Consider the following 18,650-nt stretch of genomic DNA (forward strand, 5'->3'; position numbering starts at 1 on the left):
GTTGACAAGATTGTTCTTTTTTTATTGAATTTCCCACCCTTGTCAAAAATCACGTGATCATAATTTCCATTTCCAATTTGATTAGCTCTCTGCTCTTAGACAGGTTATTTAACCTCTTTAAGTCTCAGTTTTTCTCCTCTGTAAATTGAAGCAATACCAAGAGTACTGACCATTGTTGGTTGCTTTGAGGATCCAGTGAGATAAATAACACATGTCAAAAACCCACTGATCTGTTGGCAAGTGGGACACTCAGCAAATATCAACAGATGTTATGATAATCATTGGTCTATTATCCATTCCTTGTTGAGGTCGAGGAAAGAGTTATTTCCTCACAGTTGTGACTGCAGACCCATGGTAGCCATGGGAGAACGTGATGGAAGAGTTCCCAGGCCCTGCCATCAAAGAGGTGTGACTTAGTTAGTGACTCAGATCTCAAAATGTCAAAGTCCATCTGCCCGGAGTCACTGAGGAGCTGGGCCTTGGAGGATGCAGGGATGTAGGTAGGCAGAGGAAGGAAGCATCCAGTGAAGGCAAGGACCTGTGCAAAGGCTCAGAACCAAAAGGGCTCCTCAGCTTGGAAAGCCGATGGACCCTTCCAGGAAGTAACTGGAGGTGAGGTTGGACAGATCACGTGGGGTCTTGGATGCCACGCCAGGAGCTGGACTTGTTCAGGGCAGGTCTGAGATACACAGAGGATAGGCACTGGTCATGCTGCACAGCTCCTGCCCCTCCTATCTTGCAAACCTGGGGGGTGACATGGTGAGATCAGGGAGGTGAAGGGTTTTTGTCAACTGCACACACACACACAGGACAATTATTATTTCAGGAACAGGAAGAGATTAAGGAACAGTGTGAGCTCCATGAGAACTGGGCCATGTTTATCTGGCTCAGAAGAGCTCTTACTATAGAGCTTTGTCCCGAGAGAGTGACAGAAGGACCTCAGAGACCCTTGTCCCCATGTCTGGCCTCGGTCTATAGAAGGTGCCAGGGGAAGCCTTTCTGGACTTTCCAGATCTTGCTGAGGAGGTAGAGGGCTCAATGAGTCCCTAATTTTGTCAAATACCTGCTTTCAATGCACGAGCTAAGGCTTTGGGGCCTTTATATTTGTTATCTCATTAAGTCCTGAAGACAGTGCTAGAAGTTAAGCACAGTTAGCCCTATGTGACAGATGAAAAAGCAGAGACCCTAAAGCCAAGTTGTGCCTTCTCCATGGAGGTGGAACCTATAGGCCTGCTCAGCCAAGTCTTCTGTCCCCACAGCCCCCAGATGTTGGACGTGCGGCTGGGCTACAGCCTATGCCCGGAAGAGCTGGAGTTCCTGCAGAAGCGGAATGTGGTGGTGGCTGAGGCGCTGAAGCAGGTGCTGCAGCTGGAGGAAGACCTGCAGATGGACGAGGTGGGTAAGCAGAGGTCAGCCACCTGGGCTCAGTGCCTGCTCTGAACTTGTCCTTCCGATGACCCCGCGCCCTGATGTCTGCTCCCCGGCCCCTCCCTGCCCAGGCCGCCTCAGGGCTGCCTGTCCTGGTTGCTCTTGGTGCTAAGATCCAGGTAAGGGCTGTGTTGGGTATGATTCAGTTGTGTTCACAAGGAGAGGGGATATCAGAGTGGAGAGAGAAAGGAGGGAGCACTAAAAGATCCTGAGGTAACAAATGGCCTCCTCTCCCAGCCATAAAAACATGTGACATGTAACTCTTTCCTCGACCTCAACAAGGAATGGATAATAGACCAATGATAATCATAACATCAGTCCTCCTCCCACAGCCCACACCGCCACCCAGAAGGCCCTGGGACCTTCATTCTTCAATTCTCCTTTCCCCAAAGCATGCACATATATACACACACACCCAGAAAGAACAGCAGGCAGAAGCTAGAGAGAAGCAGCTTCCACTCCCATGGCTAGCTTTTTCCCATGGCGCAGACAATGGTGCCTTTGTTGGAGCCCTCTGTCAGCTCCCCAGTAGGACCGAGGCCCATAGTCCCCTCTGCAGCAGGGCAGCCCTCCAAGTGTCACCTTCTGAGGCCGACCATCGGTGTGAATGGAGACCTCGTGCCTGAGGAGGGCTGCGCTGGGACTTAGCCAACAGAAGGATCTCAGTCTCCCCTCAAATGAAAACAGTTAGAGAAGTCTTGGCAGAGAGCCCCTCCTCCCATCATTAGGGAAGCACACCAGGGCATATGTAGTAAACCTGTGTCAACCCAGAGGTGGCACCCCTGCCCCATCACATGTCAGACATTCACTTCCTCCTGCTCTTAAACATATGGTATATACTAGGTGCATACCATGCACCAGGCTGATGCCCTCACATCAAATCCCTCTATAGGAGATCATCAATTTGCAACCATTACGGAATCATGTACAAGCTGGGTTATTGAACAAGCCACCCAGCCCCCTGTACCTCTGTTTCAGCATCTGTTAACTCAGGGCTAGACTAACAGTGCTAAGGACTCTTCCAGACAAGACCTGATTTACCACGCCCATGTGAGGCTTTGGAGCCCTTTACTGATACCAACTGTTGGATTTGAGCTAAGGTCTAATTCTAGACCTCCTGGCTGGCCAGCCACTCTGCGAAAGACAATTTTCAAGTCACTCAGTACCTCACTCTCTGCTCTGTGTACCAGCTCCCCCTCCTCCATTGTCAGTCACTCCCAGGATTCTCCACCCAGCGTTGCCTGAACAGTCTGCCTCTCTGTGCCCCCAGGTACCGCTCATAGCCATCATGGCCACTGGGGGTGGAACAAGATCCATGACTGCCATGTATGGCCACCTGCTGGGGCTGCAGAAGCTGAACCTCCTGAACTGTGCCAGCTACATCACTGGCCTGTCAGGGGCCACCTGGTAAGGAGCCGGGGGCTACTGTCTGGTGGAGCCCAGAACAAACAGCTGAAGGGCCAGCCTGGGGTATCGGGTGAAACCCCCACATCCCATATAAGAGGGACTCATGAAGCCTGGGCATCTCTCCCACTTACAGCTGCGTGAGCTCAATCTCTCTGAGTCTCAGTTTCCATATCTATAAAGTGGGGATAATAATAGTACTGACCTCGTGGGGTTGTTGGAGAGGCTCTCCCTGTACTAGGTACACGAGAGACACTATACACATCATACGCGTTGGTCATTACTGACGGTACTGTTACCCTGGGGGCACGGTGGCCAACCAGGAGTGAACTCCTGGTACCACTGATGCCGTCCTGCTTGGGAGAGGCAGCTGCACTCTGTCCTGAGGGAGTGGGTATCAAGTCTCCCAGGGCCGTGGAGCTGGCCCGGCTGCCCTGGCTGCCCACACTCCAGCCCATCACCCACCCCTGCCCACTCCCTCTGCGCTGCAGGTGTCCCCAGGCTCCCACATCCTCACTCTGCTGATGAGCAAGGGGAGTGAGAACTTGGTTCCCCCAGGTGAGACCAGCATGAGGTGGCTTCTCCACAGGAGACACCAGGCCTAGGTCCCACGGTCCTTGTAGGAACCACAAAAACGATTTCTTTTCTGATCAGAAGAAAAAAATGAACTTCTAGATTGGAGAAGATATTTTAATAAAGAATATTCCTATATTTGTCTTTATACAATAGTCCTAAAGCAACATTTTTAATCATTTATGGTGAAGGGGACCACCAAAGTCATAATGCAGCCCTAGCCCAGTGTGACTGGGCCCTCTGACCACCCGAGGCCTCTCTCTCAGCCAGGCCTGTGTCTTAATCTGTCTGGGGCTGGTGGGCCTCTGAGCCTTCCAGGTCTGTGACCCTCATCCTGGAGGCGCTCTGGGTGGGTGACTTTCATTTGGGCGAGTGGATGTGAACTTTCCTAGGAAAACCAAGGGCTCCTGGGCATGAGGGGCCCTGAGGCTGCAGCCCAGATGGGCTATAGAGGGAACAGCTGACAGTTATCAGCATGGCTTCTGTGCCAAGCACTGGGGTGACTGTTTCCAATGCATCATCTCATTTCTTCTTCATCAGAAAACTATGAGGGATGTGTTGTCATTCTGCTCATTGTATAGCTGGAGAAACAAAGGAATTGCCCTGAGCCGCTCAGCTAATGAGTGGTATTGCTGGGAACTGAACCCAGGCTGTCAGAGGCCAGGGCCCAGGTTCTTAAGCCTCCTGTCAAATGGCTGCTTTTGCTCCCTGTCAAATGGCTGCCCCTGGGTGGTAGGTTAAGGACAGAACCTGCTTCTATGGGGGAATAGGGGTACCTGGCCCAGATAAAGCACTGGAAAGGATTCTTTTAAAACCAGTTGTTTGTAATGGTTTTGAAAGCTTTTTAAAAGTAATTGAGTGAAACTTGTAGAGAGCAGGGTGCTTTTTGTTGAAGAAATCTCCTGACCAACCTCCACCCTCCCTGATTAGAAACAAGTGCTGTGAAAGATGAGGCCACTGTTCAGACAACCACGCGGCTGCAGACATTTCCACTGTGGGGGGTCCCAGTGCTGTCCTGACACAGGCAGAAAGCTGGGTCCAGGCCAAGACGAGGCAGACAGGGACAAAGACCAGGGCTAGGGGGACCCCCATCTTTATTTTCTCCTCCCCACGGCCCACATGTAAGTTAAGAAGAAGAGGGAACAAACCTTTAGCCAGCCTCATAATTATGGGAAGTATTAGTGTGGCAGAGTGGAATCAGGCCGGGATGTGGAATCAGCCGAGCCTGGTTCCAACGATGGCTCCACCACCCCAGGGCCCAGGACTTACTCTGTGCCAGGTGCTATTCCAACCACATTACATGGCATTAACTGATGTAATCTTCACGATAACCTTGTGAGGTAAGTACAATTATCATAACTCTCCCCTTTCCACAGATGGGGAAACTTAGGTGAAGCGAGGTGAAGTAAGTTGCCTCAGATGACATAGCTAGTGAGTGGTAGGGTCTGGATTAGAACAGGAAGATCTGGGTCCTGAGTCCTCCCTCTGAAGCAACACGCTGTACCTGGCACACAATAGGCAATCCAGAAATGGTAGTGTTGTAACGTATGCAATAATGTTCACTCCCTTTCCTCCAGACTCCTCTCCAGGCAGGTTGGGGTTTCCCCTGAGCTGCCACCTTCTCTCCTGCCAGGGTCTGGGGTTGATTGGACCAGGGCTGGCTCAGCTCTATCAGCCATGCCTGTCTTTCTCCAGGACCATGGCTACCTTGTACCGTGACCCTGACTGGTCCTCCAAAAACCTGGAGTCTGCCATCCTTGAGGCCCGGAGGCATGTGGTCAAGGACAAGCTGCCCGCCCTGTTCCCGGACCAGCTCCGCAAATTCCGGGAGGAGCTCCGGCAGCGCAGCCAGGAAGGCTACAAGGTCAACTTTACAGACTTCTGGGGCCTGCTGATTGAGGCCTGCCTGGGGGATGAGGTAGGTACCAGCTTCTCCTGGGCCACACCCTGCCTTGGCTGATGCCCGGCTCTCTTCCTTCATCGGGGTGTCTGGGCTTAGATCGAAGCAGGAGCGAGTTAGGTTGGACCTGCAGCTGCATCCTTGCATGTCAAAGGTATGAGGTGCCTGAATGTGCGATGGAGGAAGATGGTGGGACTGTCTTCCTACATCCCTTTAGAGTATGACTGAGAGCCACTGATTGGGGGTGGCTTCGATGAATCCCTGCAGAGAGGTAGCTTATCATCTGAGAGCCTAACCAAGACACCTGTGAGAGAAAATAGGGAGGAGCTGGGAAGGACTGGAGAGCCACCAGACTGTGATGCAAGTCTGACCCCTAGTGGAGGAGAGAGAAGAAAGGCTGGGTGGAAGCACCCTAAACAGCTTTGTGTGATTTAGAAGGTTCAGCAAGACTTTGAGAGTCCTACAGCCACGTTGGCTGTCAGAGGAGCCAGACACCTCCAGAGTGGGCCTGCCTCCACATCCCTGCCCCACTCAGTAATGGGCTGGGAGCCACCCATGGGATGCTTAGCCTCAGCACAAACTCAGCATGGATTTCAGAGCACAGCAGCTGGGACACTCACTCAGTGATTCTCCAGCCGCTGGAGGTCTGCAGGGCTCCTTCTCAAGGTCACCACACAGAGGATGGGCCCAATGAGGTTCCCTCCTGCTCTGAGAGCCAATGACCTGAGCAATATGTGCCCAAGAAGAGGACCCGCCTGTGTTGAGACCCGGCTGTTGTGGAAGCCATGTGGGACATGCTGGAGGAGTGGGACTGTGGGATGCTGTGGTCCTGGATATCAGGGTGAGCTCAGCTAACACCTGGATCCTTCAGCCTGCACAGGCCCCTGCACAGGGATGACCAACTTTGGCTTTGCCCCAAAGCAGAGCTGCCCACCTCACTTCTATTCAGACCTGTGGCTATCTGCCCCACTCCCAAATGTGTCTTAATAGTTCTGATTTCAAATCAGAATTTTCCAGAATGAGGAGAAACAGTGAATTATTTTCTAGTAGGTCCCCTCTTCCAGAAAACCCAGACAGTTAGACCAACCAAAGATGGCCCAAATCACATCTTCAACATTCATTCATTCCCTCGCTCAATCTTTCTACAAATTAAGTACCTCCTGCATGCCAGGAACTATGCGAGGCCATGGGGATTTGGACGTGAGGCACGCACAGCTCTTGACAGATCCCATCCCATCCTGCCCCCTTTGGTAACCCACCATGTAACCTGTCTTCAGGATGAAGCAGGGCAGGCAGAGACTGAGGGTGTTGGCTTTGGACTCAGGCAGGATGGGGTTTAACCTCTGGCCCTCTTCTGTGCTATTCCTTAAATGGGAGTTGCATCAATAAGTGGTAGCTGATATTTCTAAAGAGTTAGTACCCCCATGACTGAGAAGGAGAGCACCAAAGCTTCAACATCGGAAGTGTGAGCACTGCTTCCTCGGTTTGGTGTGGGGAGGAGCCGGAGTTCCCAGGAAAGCAAGTCTAGGATTAATGTTAGGAGGCCTCTGCTCTTCCACTCTGGCCAAAAGTAGGAGCCCCTTCCCCTCGGGCCCCCTCAAATGAGTAGAGACTGGATCTTCTGTGAGTCTGCAACTTCCTTTACTTCCAGGGTAGTCAGCCATGTGATGCCCAGATCTCTGGGCCCAGTTTCAATAGGTATCCTGTTTGCCTTTCAAGGGAGGCCCAAGGGTCATTTGGCCTACATATGTGTTTACCATCCCACACAGGTTCCATGGCCTTCACAAGCTTGGGTGACCATGGACGGTCACTTGGTAGGCAGCTGCTAGGCCTGGGATCAGCACCTGCACCTCTAAGGCCTCAGTTGGCCTTGTCTATACTGGCTGATTCTCTTTGGAGAGTGACCTGTGGCCCCAGCTGATCTGCAGGACCCCCACTCTGATTATACAGCACAGTGCTCTGGGAACTTAGGGACTTTGGCTGCCATCTGGTGCCCAAGTTTCCAAGCTTTAGGTTAAAAAACAGAAGAGAAGAAGGAGAAGGAGAAGGAGAAGGAGAAGGAGAAGGAGAAGGAGAAGGAGAAGGAGAAGGAGAAGGAGAAGGAGAAGAAAAGGAAGGAAGGGAGGGAGGGAGGGAGGGAGGGAAGAAGCTTTTTTCCCTTCCCAAGCCCATGTTATGCAACATGCAAAGCAGATAAGAAAAATGGAGGAGAAAGATAAGTATCACATGATCTCACTCATTTGGGGAATATAATGAACAACATAAACTGATTAACAAAAATAGACCCAGAGACTAGTAGAAACATCAAACAGACCTCAAACCTCAGAGGGAAGGCAGGGGAGGGTGTGGGGTGGCGGGGAGAGACCAACCAAAAGACTTGTATGCACGCATGTGAGCATAGCCAATGCACACAGACAGTAGCAGGGTGCAGGCCTGTGCTGGGAGGCAGGAGAGGGCTGGGAGAGGTCAACGGAGGGAAAAGGAGAGACATATGTAATACTTTAAATAATAAAGAACTTAAAAAAAAATGAAATGAGAGAATATTAGTAGTAACAAGACAAACAGAAATAAACAGCAATTCCTCAGATTGAAAAAAAAAGGAGCTGCTCCAGTTTGAGTGGGTGGAAGATGATGGGGAGGAGAGGAGCAGTGGTAGCCTCTTCCACCCCTACCTCTTCATTCTCTGGTTCCCAAGACACCAGGAGAAAGAACCCTGGGGCTCTGAGGGACAGCCCTAAACTGCAGACCCAGCCCCACACTATCCACATATCTGGGGTGGTGAACAGTCCAAGGATGAGTGTACCTTCTGCCGGTGCATTTTAAAAGCAGGGTTAACTAGTGTCAGCCAGGGCCGACAAAGCAGCCTGGTGGGCTCAGGAGGCCCAGACTGTGCCCTTATTCTGTGATGCCCGGATCTGTCAGCTTCTTTTCCTGAACCATGTTGTTTCCCCACAGAGAAATGACAGCAAACTGTCAGAGCAGCGTGCTGCTCTGAGCCATGGCCAGAACCCCCTGCCCATCTACCTCACCATCAATGTCAAGGACGATGTAAGCAACCAGGATTTCAGAGGTAACACTGCTGACTAGCAATTTACCAGGGGGGCCCTTTTCAGCAGGCAAAGGCACCCTGCACCCAGCACACACAGGCCCTCGCATCTTTGCCAACCTCCACATCAAAAGGTGCTCCCGACAACTGAAGAATCGACTTTGCTACCCCTTTCTGCCCTGGGTATGGATGGTGGGGGAGCCGAGACAGGTACAGAGTCCCCTGCCTGGGTGGCAGTTTGATGGGACAGGAGGAAATAAAGGTCATGAGGGAAAGGATCCTAGATATTTCTTAAGTTGCCCAGGGGAAGCTCTTTTAGAGACATGCCCTGCTTTGGGGTCAGTCCTGCTTTTGGGGTCAGTTTGGGTCCCTATTATCCGGTTTTGAGGAGCAAACGTGCAGTGCAGGTTGCAGAACTGTCTTGCCTGGCCTTAGCACCCCCATGTGTCCTGTGAGGAAACTGTGGCCTCACTGTCCAGGTCTTCCCAAGGGGGGTGGGCTCAGTTTCAGACAGCCAGGTCAGAAGGCGTGGCTGTACCACCTAAGACTGACACCGTGTCCTGCTGTTTGTGCAGAGTGGTGCGAGTTTTCCCCGTACGAGGTGGGCATGCAGAAGTATGGGGCCTTCATCCCCACCGAGCTCTTCGGCTCTGAGTTCTTCATGGGACGGCTGATGCGGAGGATCCCCGAGTCTCGGATGTGCTACTTGCTAGGTGACTCCTGCCAGGGAGGCGCCTGGGAACCCTGCCCCATGCTGAGCTGGGCCCTGCCTTTGAGTTAGAGAATGACAGGGAGGCATGCTCTATTCCCCCAGGAACTGACCCAGGTGAGACTGGGAATGGCAGGCTGAGATGGGAGCTTTTGGAACTCCCCACCCTTTACCGTCTGGCTCCAGGCAGCAACATGCCTGCTTCCAAGGGCTAACCTAGCTCCTGGGACCCAAGGGGGCAGCAGGGATCATAGGGTGAAGTCAAAGTCATCGGTGAAGTCGAAGTCATCGGCGAAGCCTGGCCCAGCTCCCAACCTTATGCTCCCTGGTCCTCCAGAGCCAGGTGCGCGGAGGGCAGGGGCCTGACTATGATGTCCACTCACTTAGTTCTCCCCTCCAGAGTCTGAACTTCACCTACCAGAGGGTGACCCCCCCAAAAAAAGACGCATCCTCACCAGAGTTAGGCTCTTATTTCAACTAGTCTGCAGCCCCTCTCTTCCACCTGTCTCCGTCCAGCCCAGCCCAGAAGGTCCAAATCCAGCCCCATAGCTTTTGTGAAGCCTGCCCAGGAGCCCCCAGCCTGTGGTGGCCTCCCCTTCCTCACAACATCTATGCTGTTGGCCGTGTGGTTCAGAGATCTGTAGTTAAGACACTTGAGCTTGAACTCTCTGAGCCAGTTGAGCCTGTTTTCTCATTTGTAAATTGGGCTTAAGCATAAAAACCTATCTTATAGATCCAAATGGGTCAGTGTATGTGAAAGATTTCATATGAGTATTATTATTAATGTGTTGCATCTTTAAATTATGATAATAAAAGATAGCACTACACTTATCAAGTGCTCATCATGTGCCAGGTACTATCCTAAACTAGTGTATTAACTGATGCAAGAGTGGGCATTTGGACTTGAAGCCTGCACCTATCAGCGTTAAGTTCCTGCTGGGGCGGTGCCTTATATACCTTCGTACCCTCTCCCAGCTCTGAGAGGAGGGCAGAGGAGAGCTGCAAGCTGGGGGCCATCAGTCGTCTGGGTTGAGCTACACTGTGGGCAGAGGGACATCAAAGTCTGCCCCAGCCTCCCAGCAGCCTAACTTGGAGTGCGAATCAAGGCCAAGGCAGAACTAGCCAGTGTTTGGGTGAGGCCGGGAGCTCTCGGACAGAGCTGCTTACAGCTGGCTCTGCTCCCTAGGTTTGTGGAGCAGCATCTTCTCCGTGAACTTGCTCGATGCCTGGAATTTTGCCCGATCTTCAGAAGAGTTTTTCCACAGGTGGACAAGGGAGAAAGTGCAAGACATCGGTGGGTGACCCACTGGCTTTCCCTCTTGGTTGGATAATAGGAGGGAGTGGTAGAGAGCAGTGGGTCACAAACTGAGGACTAGTCAACCTGCCACATGTTTTAACACCATCTCTGTGGTCCACAAACATCGGAAGGCAGCTAGAGCTAGAGGGTCTTCCCTGCCTGGAAGGGAGGGTAATTGTAGGTGAAGACATATGCACTGAGGCCTAGCCACAAGCCCCCAGGGGCCAGTTCTAGGCGGTCTAGGAAATGGATCCACCGTGTAGTGTGTGACATTCAGGAGAGCTGAAGGGGAAAGGGATCTATACGCACAGTTAAGGGTTACTCACCTAGACCATCCGCTCTGGAACCCCTCCTTACTTGTCACCCTCCTCCCCTATCCCTATTCTGTCTCACCTGGGCGCTCCAGCTCCGATGCCAGGGCCTCGAGAGCTAGGCAAGAAGGTGTGAACAGCACTTACAGTGGCTCACCCCTGGGTGCTGGGCCACCACGCAGGGCTCCACCTGAGCAATCGGAGACCCCAACTTTTGTGACCTGCTCTCCATCCCCCTTTCCCCTGCAGAAGATGAGCCGCTCCTTCCTGAAATCCCCAAATGTGATGCCAACGCCCTGGACACCTCGGTAGTGATCCCCGGGTCATGGCTCTCCAATACTTTCCGCCACATCCTCACCTATCGGTCCTTTGTGTCCGAGTTCCACAACTTCCTGTTGGGGCTGCAGCTGCACACCGGCTACCTCCAGAATGGCCAGTTCTCCAAGTGGAAAGGTACCCCGGCCTGGCACGTGAGGCCTGCCTCTGTTTGGAGGAAGGAAAAGTGGATGTTGAGGCTGCCATAGAGATAGGATGCAAAAACTCCTCAGAGCATGTTCATGAGAGCGTGTGGCAGACTCCACCCCAGTATATTCCTGGGTGAAGTCTTGAACAGTGGGCAGAGTGGTATAATAGTTAGTTCATTGACTTGTACAACAACCCCAGCAAGCAGAAGTTGGCCCATTTTACAGATGGGAAAATGTGGGCCCTGGCTTTCTGTAGTTGTGCTCTGAGGGTACCTTTTCCTGTGAATGGTGCCATCTTGAGTTGGGCAGGGATGGCCCAGCTCAGGAACCCCCAAGTGGGAAATAGCAGAGCCAGGCCTTAGACTTTGGTCTTGCAGCTTCAGCTCAGTGCCTCCTCCCCATCACAGAAAGGCTCTGAGGTAGATGTCCCACCACCTTTGGTATTTTATCTGGCCATGGCTGCTTGGGCCTGGCCCAATAATCCTTGTCCTCACTGACTGGGCAGAAAGGGCCACTGGCTCAGGGCCCCAAGTTTGTACCAAATTATAGGATAGTCTTATGCCCCTGCTACCCCACAAGCCCTGTGGCTGAGTCGTAGTGGGTGTTCTGTGCATATGACATTAAAGACTTGCTAAAACACCAAGATAATGCTGTTCTTCATCAGCCCACCCAGAGGGTCACCCACTCACCTGGGCATCCTGGACAGGCTGGTAGGGCTGAAAGTCCAGGCTGAGCTGAACGAGCTCTGGGCAGGGCCCTCCACCCCTCCCAGGTACCTCTGCCCACCTGCTGAGGTCAGGGTGGTGGGTGTGATGGTAACTGGAAGCCTTGGGTTTCAGACACTGTGCTTGACAGCTTCCCAAACCAGCTGACGGAGACGGTGAACCACTTGTGTCTGCTGGACACTGCGTTCTTTGTCAACTCCAGCTACCCACCCCTCCTCAGGCCAGAGAGAAAAGCCGACCTCATCATCCATCTCAATTATTGTGCCGGGTCCCAGACAAAGGCAAGTGTGGCAATAAAAGGCTCTCCTCTTCTGAGACATGCCAGAGCGTGAGCCAAGATTTCTTTTCACAGAAACTCAAGCTGCAATGCATGCTATGAAGGGAGCCATCCAAACCTCAGGGGGCAGCCACCTGCTTTCACACGCAATGCCCACCCAGCCCCTGCCCAGGGTTTTGGGAAGACTCACTGAGCTAATTCCAATTCTTGCATCTGAGTGTTTGCTGTATTTGGCAATTCTTCAGCTGCAAAAAAAACCAAAACAGAAGTTTTAAAAAATAACTTTAATAGCCCTGGTTGGTTTGCTCAGTGGTTAGAGCATCTACTCACAGACCCAAGGGTCCTGGGTTTGATTCCCATCAAGGGCATATACCTCAGTTGCAGGTTCAATCCCTGGCTCCAGTTGGGGCTCAAGTGGGAGGTAGCCAATCGATGTGTCTCTCTCACATTGATCTCTCTCTCTTTTTCTCTCTCTCCCCCCCTCCTCCTTTCCCCCTCCCTGCTCCCTTACACTCTCTCTGAAAGTCAATGGAGCCTGGCTGGTGTGACTCAGAGATTGAGCATCAACCCATTAACCAGAAGGTCACTGTTCCATTCCCTGGTCTGGGCACATGCCTGGGTTTTTGGGCTTGATCCCCAATAAGGGGTGGGGGTGGGAGAGTGGGAGGGTGCGGGAAACAGCTGATCAATGATTCTCTCTTATCGTTGATGTTTCTATCTCTCTACCCCTCGCTCTTCCTCTCTCTCTCTGAAATCAATTAAAAAAACATTAAAAAATTATTTTAATCAATGGAAAAAATTTCCTCAGTCCTCACCTTAATAGAGCCCAGTCAGTTCTAAAGTCTTATACCACTTCAAGAGCTTGTAACGTCCTTCTCCCAGGGAATAAGACCCTCATGTAATTATACTGAAGAACTAGGACCAGAGGAGGTTTTTATTTATTTACTTTTGAAATGTTCTGGCCTTTTAAGGGAAAGAAGCTGATTTGGGGTCTACTTTAATATAGTCCTATCCTAAAGCCAGGAAAGGGGGAGTGTAAATAAGTTTATGACAGTGATAATGACCTAAGTTTGTAAATGAGTGACAACGCCCTTTCCTACACATGCTCTCACTACACATCCTTACACCAGCTCTTTGAGGTAGATGGCACAGCTGCTGTTATTCCCATGTTGTAGCCGAGCAAACGAGGCACATAGAGGGGAAGTGGCTTGCTTAAGATTACATAGCCAGTGAGCATGGAAGAGGGGGACACACTAAGGGGATTCTGATGCTCTATGTCCACTGCTCTTCCTGTTACATTACATTCACAAAGATGCCCTCTCAGAGTCCGTGGCAGCCCTGTGACGCTCTGTCAGTTCGAAAGCCCATACTTGTCCCCCAGGAGCCTGCCGGCCATGGCTGTCCACGGCTCACCTCGTCACCCTCAGGCTGCCACCCACGTCTACCCGGGTCTGTGTTTGGGTGAAGCATCATGGAAAGGGCTTCTGTCCATGTTACGTGGGGAAGGAGCTTGCAGTTAGACACACACCAACCTATTGCCTCAGGCCCTTTGTTCTGACCTGGCTTTGTTCTAAAAATAGCACAAATAGGCCAAGCAGTTGGAGACCAGAGTTGTTAGCGGGAAATCAGGAGGCTGGATCTAAGAGCTCTGTGTTTTTTATCTATCTCCATCCCCTCCTAACACTCAAACATGTCCTCCTGTGATATCCCAGCCAATGAAACAAACCTGTGAGTACTGCACCGTGCAGAACATCCCCTTCCCTGAATATGATATCCAAGAGGAGGGGAATAGTAATCTCAAGGAATGCTACCTGATGGAGAACTCCCAGGAGCCCGACGCCCCCATCGTGCTTTTCTTCCCACTCATCAGTGACACCTTCCAGAAGTACAAGGCCCCAGGTAAGCTGCCTGGGAGCTCTGTTCCCACCGGCCACGGGCCTGGGACTAGAGCTCCTGTCTTCAGACGTATGCCATCTTCCAATAGCACTAACAGGAAGCCCGGCTTAGCTCCAATCTGAGCCAATCTTGGTTTGGCAAGAAAGAAAAGACACCTCCTCCCCACACCTCCATGAGCTGGCAGTGTCAAACTTTACTCTCAAACTCAGTCACTCAGCATTTACTGAGATCCAGCTATGCTTGTGGCACTGTGTTCATGCTAGGGCAATCCTAAGGTGAGCAAGCTGTGTCCCTGCCCAGGAGCTTGGAGGTGTGTGTGCATGTGTGTGTGTGCGTGCATGTGTGTGCCCATGCATGCAGAGATGGGCTGGGGGAGAGGTAGGACGCAAGTCGTTGCAACCTAACATAGTGAGAGTCTATAGCGAGTCCTTCTGCTGCCTTCAGGTGTGGAGCGAAGCCCCGAGGAGCTGGAGAAGGGCCAGGTTGACATTTACGGCCCCCAAACTCCCTATGCCACCAAGGAACTGACATACACGGAGGCCGCCTTCGACAAGCTGGTGAACCTCTGCGAGTACAACATCCTGAATAACAAAGACCAGCTCCTCCAGGCCTTGCGGATGGCAGTGGAGAAGAAGAAACTCCTGAAGAGCCAGCGTCCCTCTGTCCCAGGGAGCCGCGCGGACCCTATGTCTGCTTCCACCATCCCAGGCGCGGAACCCAGCAGAGCTGACCAGCCCGCACAGACAGCTGGGTTCTCCGGCAATGGCTGCAGGCAGGCTGGCCTGGACCTTCTATCAAAAAAATAAAAATTTGAAAAAGTGGAGAGAGAGAGAGAGCAAGAGAGAGACAGAAGGAGAGAGAGAGAGAGACCATAGGAAAATAACAAGGCATGTACTGGGGTTTTATACCCATGGAATTTTTTCAGGGTCCAGCAGCCACAGGCTCCCACACATGCCTAGAGTGTGGAGAACAGAAGCAATGTCTGAGGAGGAGGCTGGTTCCCCTGAAACCTTAGACTCCGGGCTGGGGCTCAGAGCACCGCCCCCCCTTTTGCTCCTCCCCGCCTCCTGGCACGGAGGACCGTGGGGATGCACAGAGGACCTGAGAAACACTCTGGGTTGCCTGGAAAGCACTTTTTAAAATTTAAGGCAACTACGTCCTTGTGAATTTTGTAGGTAGCTATATTTTATTTTTATTAATCAGGATATTAATAGGGAGGGTGATGCTAGAAGATCTTAGATGGGTCACTAGAGACATCCCGGTCTGTTCAACAACAAAGCCAAACAGGTGACAGGTTTCAGCGGCCCCTCTGTAACCACTCAGAGCCGCAGGACTGGTGACTCCTGTGATCCCAACCGGACAGCCCTCTCTGAGCGTTCAGCTCCAATGAAATGCCAGGTGAAGCCCGAGTCTGCAATGCAGATTCATGGCACAAGAACTGGGGTGCGGCTCAGGGGCGCTGAGGCAGGTGAATGGAGTCATGCATCGGGTGGGCGATGCTGCCCAGTGCCACCCACTCCAAGAAGCAACGCTCGCTAACTAACCTGCTCCAGGAGCACTTCTCAGCTCTCTTTGCACCCTCCCCTCTGTTTCCCAGACGGCGTTATTTATTTCAAAATGGGATTCCTCTTATTTATCACGAAAGCACCATGGCCAGCACATCCTAGCTTTTCGAGTCACCCTGAGAGAACAAAACTAAGAAGGATCTACCCAGAAAGGACGAGGTTAGCCCCGAAGAAAAGGCCTCCTTGGTGACGGTTTCCAGATGAATCGCTGGGAAAGCCCTGGGACACAGAAGTCAAATCAAAGAGTCCAGGTCTCCCACGAGGCTGGGACCTTAAACAATGTGTAACCTGAGCCACTGAGAGCCCAGGCGGGTAGAAGGTGTGACCAGAAAGGCATGTGGTCCGCACTAAGCCCTGCAAACCTGGAAGACGGGTCCTCGTTCTGAGTCACCGTGCTCCCTAAGCAATCCTTTAGTGTGGGAATCCTTTTCACATCCCGCGTGGTTCAGGGTTCCGGTTCAGGGTTCCGGTTCTGGAGAAGGCTGCACACAAATGAAAAGAGACTAGAAAAGCATTAATTTGGGAATATTGGGGGTCAGGCGGGAGTCCACCTCTAGGGGGAGGACTACCACCTGCTTTGGCTTTGCTATCCCTGTTAATAAGGTTATGGAATACACCCATGTCCTTTAGGCAGGAAATTCCAATAATAGCCAATCAGCAAGAATTTACATAAGAGTAACAGGTGGAGGCTGCTTCAACTACCAATATCTCAACTAAACAACGAGTGATTAGCTCCGACCTTTCAGAGCAATTAAGGTTGACCGGCCTTCCGGATTCTCTTTCCACATCTCTCTATTAGTGGGACAATGATCGGTTTCCGGCACTTTAGTGGTTGGGAGACAAGTGGTGACAGGTACCAGAAGTTTAGAAAATCTGGCTTCCAGTTTACATCCTTGCTACTCAAGGTGTGGTGGGGAACTGGCTGGAAATCTAGTTCAGTATGGCCCTGCCCCAGCCATACTGAATCAATCTACATTTTAAGGAGATTCCCACCTCCTCCCCATGCCCAGATGCCCACCCCCAGGTGATGCCTATGCATATTAAGGTGTGGGAGGTGTGGATTTATGCCAAACTTTCCCACCAACCATCGACTCCCCTGTGCCACTGATAAACGGAGCTCCTGGACCTGCAAATCTGGTCCCTCCCAGATAATGCTAACCTGTGACACAGTCCTTTCCCTCCACCACAGCGGCCAGTTGCCTCCACTTTGACATATTTTCCTTCCATCTGCAACAAACAGACGCTCCTTAAATTACCAGAGTGAGCCATCCGGCAAGACCTGTTTGTTGTAAGGTCAAGATAGGCCTGCCTTGGATTCATCAAAGTAGGTAGAGTGAGGTTTCTAAAACCATTGTACTATTTGAACACGGAATAAAATGGCCATGTGGGCAAGTGCTGTTGACTCATCCGCTTTCATTATCTGATGCTGTAAAACATACTTAACTCCTGCCCTCATTCCGTCCTGGCCACAGCCAGAGGTGTAAGAAGGACATTTCCGTCCCATCCCCCCTCTCCTGGGCATCGTCCTCTTCTTCTGCAGGGGCCCCTGCCTTCCTGTGCTGGGGTGCTCCTCTTTTTATGAAGCCATGTCAGCCACCGGTGGAGCACCAGCTCTTGCTGACCCGTGCTGTCTGAAGCTCCGATGGCTTTCAGGAAGTGCTGATGGAGAGGAAGGAAGGCAGCAGCACCAGCTGAGCGATTCCTTAGTGCATGGTGGTTGCAGCCAGTAAACAGCTTCTACTTTCCAGGGACTTAGCTTTGGGTTGAGGGAGAAATCATAAAAAGACTTTTATATGGATTTGAGAGTTTAAATAGTGACTTAGCTTCCAATCTAAAACAATGCTGGCGGTGTTACAGAGCAGGGAAATGAGTCAGGCTCCCTCCCCAGATTCCCTGATCTCTGCCTGCAACATGATTAAATAGAAAAGTTAAATAAAATTTCTCTCTCCCCCAGGGTCCCTCATGGTCATCTCCTTTTTCCTTCCCAGGAAAGCGGCCAGCATACCACACTGCCATGCATCCAGTCACCCTGTCCCACAGCAGATGTGTTCTGCTTCTATGTCCCCCTGAAAACACTTCTCCTCAAGGTCACCAATGTCCTCCCAGTTCCCAGATACACTGAGTTATATGGCGTTCACAGGCCTTATCTTACTTGATCTCAGCATTTGGTACTGCTGACCACTCCCTCCTTCCTGAAACCCTCCCTTCCCATGACTTCCTTGCCAACAGCAGTTCAATTCAGTTCTGCTTGCAAATATTTATTGCCTTCCCATTCTGTGCCAGTCACTGTTGTAGGCACTGGGACAATGAAAAGGATTAACAGTTGACCCCACACTTCAAGGAGCTTCCTTCTGGTCCCAAGTAGGAGGCCCACATGGAAACAGAGACTTGCAATGAGAAGAGCAAGTTCCATATTAGCTGTGTACCCAAGCGCATACATTAGGGGCTGCCAACCCAGCCCTAGAAGGAAGGGGCCAGGTTTTTTTTGTGTTTTTTTTTCCTCTCGTTGGTTTTTGTTGTTAATCCTCACCCGAGGATATTTTTTCCATTGATAGGTGGGGGGAGGGGCAGGGGGAGAGAACAGTGAGAGAGAAACATCGATGAGAGAGAGACACGTCGATTGGTTGCTTCCTGCACATGCCCTGATCAGGTCCAGGGATCGAACCTGCAACAGAGGTAAGTGCCCTTGACCGGGACCCTTTAGTCTGAGGACCGATGCTCTATCCACTGCGGCAAACCGGCCAGGATGGAAGGAGCCAGGTTTGCTGGATACCTTCTGTCTTAGATTTCTTCCCACTTTCAAGGCCTTCCCCTGGCCTCACCTCCCTGTTCTCCTTTAAATGCTGGTATTCCTTGAGGTTCTCTCCTTAGCTCTCTTCTCACTTTATGCTCTCCTGAAGCAATCTCAGATACACCCAGGACTTCAACTTTCAGAGTTCGTTTCTATTTCGAAAACTCTGAAACCTTTAACTCTACCCAAACTGATTTCCTAAGTTCTTGATCCATGTGTTCAAATTCTATACCAGTTAGCATTACTTCTGCTATACTGTATAAC

The 18,650-nt window shown here is 51.5% G+C and overlaps 1 protein-coding gene across 2 annotated transcripts in view; it reads left to right on the plus strand.

Moving 5' to 3' along the window:
• The window catches only part of PLA2G4E (phospholipase A2 group IVE), a 39,243-nt gene extending 22,243 nt beyond the window's left edge, over positions 1 to 17,000 (plus strand). The window contains exons 11-21 of one of the 2 annotated variants that reach the window (XM_080662605.1): positions 1,260 to 1,395; positions 2,699 to 2,835; positions 5,101 to 5,323; positions 8,261 to 8,375; positions 8,927 to 9,064; positions 10,247 to 10,354; positions 10,918 to 11,121; positions 11,972 to 12,138; positions 12,660 to 12,716; positions 13,847 to 14,033; positions 14,475 to 17,000. In XM_080662605.1, coding sequence (XP_080518731.1) covers positions 1,260 to 1,395; positions 2,699 to 2,835; positions 5,101 to 5,323; positions 8,261 to 8,375; positions 8,927 to 9,064; positions 10,247 to 10,354; positions 10,918 to 11,121; positions 11,972 to 12,138; positions 12,660 to 12,716; positions 13,847 to 14,033; positions 14,475 to 14,836 — 1,834 coding nt within the window. In that variant the 3' untranslated portion in view covers positions 14,837 to 17,000. The remainder of the gene's footprint in view (positions 1 to 1,259; positions 1,396 to 2,698; positions 2,836 to 5,100; positions 5,324 to 8,260; positions 8,376 to 8,926; positions 9,065 to 10,246; positions 10,355 to 10,917; positions 11,122 to 11,971; positions 12,139 to 12,659; positions 12,717 to 13,846; positions 14,034 to 14,474) is intronic. The other variant, XM_080662606.1, reaches the window with a different exon arrangement.
• Positions 17,001 to 18,650: the final 1,650 nt, after the last annotated feature.

The sequence above is a fragment of the Plecotus auritus genome (assembly GCF_963455305.1).
Source record: "Plecotus auritus genome assembly, chromosome: 1".
Lineage (NCBI taxonomy): Eukaryota > Metazoa > Chordata > Mammalia > Chiroptera > Vespertilionidae > Plecotus > Plecotus auritus.